The sequence below is a fragment of the Curcuma longa genome, unplaced genomic scaffold (genome assembly GCF_044706935.1).
Source record: "Curcuma longa cultivar G26 ecotype Majalengka, Jawa Barat unplaced genomic scaffold, ITB_CL_G26_1.1 contig_16531, whole genome shotgun sequence".
Classification (NCBI taxonomy): Eukaryota; Viridiplantae; Streptophyta; class Magnoliopsida; order Zingiberales; family Zingiberaceae; genus Curcuma; species Curcuma longa.
The window spans coordinates 50,054-57,825 of record NW_027430379.1 but is presented as its reverse complement, the minus strand read 5'-3'; the positions used below and the strand labels follow the sequence as shown (position 1 = coordinate 57,825).

The window sequence follows — 7,772 nt, the reverse complement described above, 5'->3', positions numbered from 1 at the left end:
TGTTCCCTCTCATATTCCCTCTCATATTGCTTGACTACCTCATCAAGGGAGTGGAGGAATAGGAAAACCCATGCCATGGAGAACAAAGACAATTTTATTTTGGGGTAGGAAGTGGAAGGTTGAGTTTGTTTTAAGGATTTTGTATCCTAAAAGGAGCTATACCCTCTCTTCTCTCTCATATGCTTCAGTGCCTCATTGAGGAAGGAGGAGTGGAGGAATAGGAAATTCATGCCATGGAGAACAAAGGATGGTTTTATTTTGTAATTTATTCTCTCATTCTAAATCTTGATTCTTGCATGTTATCTTGGGTGGAAATTTCCATGCATATTTCACTTGCTATAGCATCTACATGGTGTTACTGAGAAGTGAGTGATAATTTAGTCCTGGATACCAGAGAACAATACCTGCCAATAGTTGCATTTTCCCTAACAAACTCCCAAACTTTCCATCATTTTGTGGTTCCATAATGCTACCTTGCTAGACCCAGATATGTATTGATTTTAGTGGTTCAGCTTTGTAAGAACAAATTCTACATGCAGATATAGTAATCCACGTGCAGATTTGCAATCATCTACATATTTATCTTATATATACTACAATGTACTTCCATCTTAATATATGCTCTATCTCATACTTATCTATTCTCTTATACATTTAATTGGCGTAAACATCCATATGATAGCTAACACTAGAATCAAACCAAAGTCTTGTTGTTATAACTGATAATACTTTATCATGTTAAAATATTTTGACTCATTGGTTAATTCACAGATAAAATCAGTGAATTGTTGGAGATGAAGGGATAAATTGTAAATGAAAAGACTTTGCACTTGACATATGTCCATGGCTAAATTTAACAACTCAACTATAGAAGTTCTCTTTTTTGTTATCTTCTTGTATTTACTATGCAAGAAACAAAATTTGGGCAGTTATGCATGATAGGGACTTTTGTCATTAATGGTAATTTTCATGTATAAAATCCCTATTAGTATGTTCATTTCATGGAATAAAATTGGCAATAAATATAATAGTCATTCTTGGGAATGAAATATGGTTGATAACCATAAACATGAATAGTTATTCTGACCGGACTTATTAAGAATGAAATAGATAATCTGTGAAACAAAGATGTTACAAAATTGATCTTGGCTTTACTTTTCATAGTCAGAATTTATATTACTTGCTTAATAGCATTCTTATAGTGAGCAATGCATACAGTGATATGGTCCAACATATCATGTGATGGACAAGATTCATAAAATAGGATAAATCTGACTTCAATCCTGTTAAAATATATAGTAAGCAAATAGAATAGTGTGTTCTGGTCCTAACTGTTAGGTGTGGGACTCACAAACTTCATGTTTAAGATGTTATCAATGCATAGCTTTTTATATACCCTAGAGAGGCTCGTACAAGAGAAATAACTGTCTTAAGACATGATGAAGCAAGTAGGTTTTCTTTCTTTTTACCTTATCAACAATATTGACAAAGGATGAGACAATACCTTGGAAGAAAGTCTCCTTAGTGGGCTTCTCCTTGCTGTGGTGCTGACAACACATGACAAACTACATAAAGGAAAGAAGGAAAGCACTTGATTAGGGTCCTAAAAGTTAGCTGAGATGATAAAGAGAGTCGCAAGAGCAAGCCTCTCAAGTGAGCTTCTCCTTGACAAACTAATAAAAGGGAGAAGGAAAGCACTCAGGGAGGGTCCTTGCGTCAACTGATAGGATTATGTCCCACAAGAGACAGTTAGTGCAGGAAATCTGCTACTGAAGAGGAAGTAGGGTTGGTCAAGGGAAGCATTGCAATTTCCATATTTGGGATGTGGTTGTTCTCATGAAGAAGGGATTAAGGGGCTGGAGCATCTGCAGTAGAAGCAACTACAAGTTTGTCTGTAGGATCTTGAACCTGGGAGATGCAAAGCCTAGAATTGTGCATGAATACTCTAGACGCAGTTCTTTCTGGTGTGAATGACACAGGAAAGTTGCAGATGTTTGGAGGGACATATTTGGAGGAAACAACACAAGAAGGAGATCCTCCACAACTGCACAATGTTGCCACTAGCCACCAAGCTTTCAAGAGTAGCGAGTAGCACCAACTCAAGGGAATAGCGACATTGTGAGGATAAGAGGGAAAGAGTTGTGATGCTCTGCCTTGATCATATATGTGCTCGCCTTGACAAGTTGAGAAACAAGCAGGCAGTGTGGAATCGGGCGGGCAACAGAGAGGTGTGAACAATTAGTTTCGGGTGGAGAGCTCGCACAATGAGAAGAGAAATTGGGAGTGAGAAGTAACAGCCAAGAGCATTGACATCACATTGAAATCCATCTTCCTAGGACCACTCTTCCGAACCTAACCACCTAAAAGAATGGCTATGATATTATGATAAGTGGGATAAAGTAATTTTAGATTGGATGATATTGCTAGAGGAAAACGGCATGGTGTATACAGGCCTCAACACATAACCTTTAACCTAAAACACGCTATTTGAGACTAAACCTCTAACACCTCATTTTGCTGTTACATTTTGTTGGCACGAGCCTTACAACATGGCAATTTGATGGCATATGAAAATGTCAACCATATCAACTCTTTACAACCACTTGGGTGGAACAAAATATGACCATCTCCCATTTTATATAAGAGCCAAGATGTAGCAAATAATAAAGATTTAATTAATGATATGGTAATTTGTGACATAAGTAGTTGCTTAATATAGTGAATAGTTTCTTTTGTTGTGATTTATTAGTTTAGTAAATAATTTCTATTCCAAATGCTTCCTCCTTTCTTTACCTTATGCTCATATTTTCACTATTGTTATTCTCTGTTAGATATGTTAGACATGGAGGACACGACATTTGGCTGTTATTTTTATTTTGTTATCCTTGAAACCATATATGTATGTAATGAATTTGCAAGTTTTTTTTTTCATTTGTCCCTGGATACAATTATTGGAACTTTGATCATTATAATAGTCATCTCTAGGAGTGGCAAGCACGCCAACGTGAAAAAACAAAGGAGTGGCATGCTTATCGTAAGAAGGAGGAAGAAGAAGAAAGGAGAAAGACCAATGAATATCGGGAGATAGGCATGCGCCTAAAGGAATTCCCTGAGGAAGAAGTTCGCAAAGCAAGAAAATTAGTTTCGAGTTTCATAAGATCTGCTGAAGAAGTGGAAGAGGTGATTATTTCCCTTTGTTGAATTAATTTTGGGTATTGTTGCCATGTTCCATGCCATAGTTATTGGAAGATTACTTAATACCTTTAGTTCTCCTTGGCTCGTCTGAAATATTCCAATTGTTTGCTCATGTTATTTCTGAACTTTGCAGATTCTTGTTATACTATAGTTTTAGCCATGAAGAAAGTTATAGCCAATATTTCTTGTGCTCACTATAAATAAAAGTGCATACTTCGCTTGTTTTGTATTGCTTGATGAGAGAAAAAACCTTGTTCAACTGCTTATTGGTTTGGATCTTTTAGCATTTGTTTGGGTGACCATTATTACATAAGCTTGAGCCAGAAGGAAAGAACCTGACTTATACTCTTTAACAAGAATGTGCAACTTGTTCTTTTATACTCAACCCTCTCCCTTATGCTCAATGGGGGTATGTAGTATATACATTGACATGATTCAAATGTAAGACCTCCTATCAGTTAGATGCGCATGACCTTTATTCCAAAAGTTAAAGCTGTCACGAAAGGGTGTAATTTAGACATTTATACTCTAACAGGTCCAATGTTGCACAACCTTCAATATTACCAACTTTTCTCCTCATTTTTCTAGAAAGAAAGTGGATATTTTGGCATCTTTTTGTTACTCAGCACATGAAATTAATAGCAACTAAGTAATCTAAAAATTGTTCCCTTGCTTATTTATGTTAATGACATTATTATGAAACAGGCAGTAGTTCTGTTTGACTCAAAGTTTCTCTCAGTTTAATTATTCCCTTGGATAATCTATTCTCTTAAGGTCTGCATGAACGTGGTATTAGGTTATTATGTTCAAATTTACTTTTGAGTCTTCCCTTCATTTACATGTACAACAACAACAACAACCAAAGCCTTTATCCCACTAAATATTAATTAAAATTATTAGTTCCCTTCACATACATGTATTAATTAAATTTTAGGGACACAAGAAATCTAGTAGTTCCTTACATCTTTTGTTTAATATCACAGAAAATTGAGGCGGCAGCTGAGAAAGGCGAACTTACGGAACTTGTTTTAATGGTTATTTGGAATCGGCTTGATCTTGCTCGGCGAGATGTATGTGCAGTTTCAATTTTTTTTCTTCTTCTTTTCAAGTTTCCTGCAGTTTTCATATGAATTTAGTTTTTTCATGGTTCCTAATCCTCATAATTTCATGCCCCACTCTGTCCTGATTCACCTTGATAGAGCATCCATCTGAGTCCTAATTTTGTACTTTATTGCATGGTCTCCCTACCATTAATGATTTGTCTCTATTGTATCGAGAGACCCTTTGCTCAATGTTTAATGCAACCTTGAGATTATTATTTCTTCACCGATCTTTATATTTAAGTCCTCATTCCATTGAACAGTTAATTGCCCTCCTCTTTATACCATTGATAGTGGATAGTCTGATAATGATAGGATGCAGGTGAATACACCCATAGGATTGTAATTGCCATATGTCGATGAATAGTTATATGACAATTCTAACATGAAACAGTCAACATGTTGTGATATTTTATCTATGTCATGCCCTAGAGACTTTTCTGGTTAATTACATTGTCACCTAACAGACCCGAACATGCATTGTTGTTGCTTTATTATCTACGTATCTAATAGCAGAAGCTTGTGAAAACTGTGTTTATTCACTACTCTGTTTGACTAACTTGATATTGACCATGCCTAAGTGATAGAGCAAAAACTCATTCCCATGGTTCAGATTTTAATTGAAGACACAAGTGCCACATCCTTGGATTGGTGCTCTCGCCATCTTTCAGGTCTGCATTCAGAGTATGGAACCATATGTTTGTTGATTCAAGGGTTGTTAGAGATAATCCTGCAACCTCAATCATAAGATAGTTTAGAGGCACTGTTAGAGAGAACTCTTATTCACAAGATAACCTATGTCAAAGTTAAAGCAAGGAAATGTTTCTAATGTCTCATGAAGATCTGATAGGCCTATTCAGGATTTGAAACCTCACGTCGTGCTAATGTTTCAGTCTTTGACTGTTCTGATGTATAATGTCAGTGCTAAATTGGAGGTGGAAGGACAACTATATGGTTAAGTTCGATGTTTGCTTTCTATTTGGAATGCTATGATTTTGACGTTATTCTATAGGAGACAAACTATAAAGAAAAAAATAACAAAATTATCTCAATTTTAGCATGTCAAGAGATGTCAAGCGTTGATATAATTATAATATTCGTCGACACGATTGACACAATGACAAAGGATGTTGTCTTGGTGCCAAGTAATATCGAGTTTTGTAATTTATTGGAATGAATATGTTTTGACTGTTTCGCATGGTACAGTACGAGATTTCAAACCGTGGGTCTAATAGCTAGTTGATGCATCCAATAATCAAAGTATTTTGCTGACTCCCTTGCAACTTGCACTCCACCTCATGCAGATGATATTGATGTTGCCTTGTCTGGAATACTGTGTGCTCCAGAGGTGTATATCTCCATGCGTGTGCTCCCATGGTGGATGCCTTTTTATCATACAAGATATGTGCATATTAATAGTTAACATAGTTGTAGGATTAGATAGTCAAACTAGCATGACATTATGTATAGGCAATGTCAAGTGAGATGTATCTAATTGACCCTCTAAATAGGTGGAATATATGACTTGTACATTGTTTCTGTTGTCGGTTATAAAATGATGATCAAGAAGTTTGATTCTCCAGTTTTTGTTTCATGCTTGCAGTATTTTACTAAACGAAATTGGCATGGGAAAAAGCAGCATGTTTTTTTGTTTGTAACTTTGGGTTTATTAGAAATGCTGATTCTAAAACATTAGAAAATGAATCATTATACTATTCAGTTTGGATATGCTACCATATCCAATCACATAATGGTCAATGCTGTTCACTTTTGCCTTATTTTGCTAAATTCTTTTGTATTTTCTTTCCTTATGGTGATTTACTTTAACCAAGGTTGACCTAATAAAAAATTATTCTACTTCAATTTCCAGGATGAAAAGGATGTTGTTAGAAGTCTAGACCTTTTGTACAGGAGGATAGAGGTAAGAACTGTCGAGCATATTGCTTTGTAAGATATTTTATCTCTTAAATTCTGATTCATTTTATTTATTCCCATTAATAATTATCATGCTAGTTACTCAGTACTGTTGGGGTTGTAACACTATTCATCTGCTAAAAAAAATGTGTCCATTCTAGACAGAGATTTTGAAGAGGAATTCTACGCCTGCTATGAGGTTGCTCAACGACCTACTTAACCTCCATGATGGATTTGATGATGAAGGATGGCTTAAGCAATGCAGGAAGCGCATGGTCGATACTTTCCCCAGAGAAGATCCTTTCAGCATGCTTGTTCCTGCTGGGTTCGACATGGAAAATGTATTTCCTTATTCCTTATTCTGCTTGGATTTTTAGCTCAGCTTTCAGATATCATGTTAAGGACCTTTTATCTAAATAATACTGAGACGTAATATAATGCTATAGTCTATTTTCTTGCCAAAAACATTTGAATGCGTCTTCACTTTAGTAGGAATGGCAATTGACTTAACCTTTTTGAAGTACCCAGGAACACATTGATGACCTTTCAGAAGTTACAATAAATTCAGTTCACGAATAAAAACTGGTTGGAGCCCTATACTTGTGTCCCTAATCTGGATAGTCAAAGATTTAGAAGGCGCCCATCCTGTTGAGTTTCTTCACAAGCAATTTCTGTGAAGAATTTGTAGCCAACCATAAATAGTTGGGATAGTCTCCAAGAACATTAGTTTGCCCTTTCTATGCTCATTACATAATATATCCTTGCTATTGACTATTTCTTCCCTTTTCAGCATCATGGCCGTGTAGAGTTGCCTCCTGAGGATGACGACGTGATACTAAGGGTGGATTTTGTCAGAGAAGTTGACCAATTATTGCAAGAGGTTCGATCTGAGCAACAACTTCTCGAATCTCCACAGGGATTGGATCCTGAAACAGTCGCAGTCAGGCTGAAGCAGCAGGAGAAGCAAAAGGCTATCCATCAAGTAGAGGCACTCCTGGAATTGGCAATGTCACTGCAGTGGTAAAGCTGCAGTGAGATCCCAAATCTAACTTGTCGGATGCTGCATCCACACTAAATCACTTGTCTCATGAGCTTGCAGGTAAGTGAAGCTGCATGCGATACAGATCATGTTCCTGGTCGTCGGCATGCTGATGCCAGTTCTTCAAGTTTTAGAATTTGTAGGCATTGTTCTCTCCTTCATCTGCAAGCCTATAAATCACTACCTAGATGAACACCTTTGTGCACACAAGAGCTCAAGCATCTACTTTCTTGTTGTCCTTGAAACTGAAGGATTGCATTTCGATGCAAATGTGTTTGATATCGATTGGCATACAAAACTAAGATATTTGGACAGAAATTGTAAGGAATTAGGAAAGTACGTTCATACTTCTATTTCCTCGTGATGAAGATTATGAGTGCATTTCACTTATGGTACAGAAACATTTCTGGTATACTGTTTCATCAAAATAATGTTATAGCTTTTAGTTGTATCTCCAGATTTACAATGTTTGGTTTGTGGAATAAATTTACAATGAACAAAAACAAAGTTAATTGTTAGAGGAA

General features: G+C 36.2%; 1 protein-coding gene across 1 annotated transcript; it reads left to right on the top strand.

The window, feature by feature from the left end:
• Positions 1-2,983: 2,983 nt before the first annotated feature.
• Positions 2,984-7,707, top strand: LOC141816413 (protein PALE CRESS, chloroplastic). Its single transcript, XM_074704196.1, has 6 exons — positions 2,984-3,180; positions 4,179-4,265; positions 6,166-6,216; positions 6,371-6,550; positions 7,000-7,229; positions 7,309-7,707. Exons 1-6 carry the CDS (start codon positions 3,091-3,093, stop codon positions 7,310-7,312), a joined length of 642 nt encoding a protein of 213 aa, XP_074560297.1. The 5' UTR covers positions 2,984-3,090; the 3' UTR covers positions 7,313-7,707.
• The last annotated feature ends 65 nt before the right edge of the window (positions 7,708-7,772 follow it).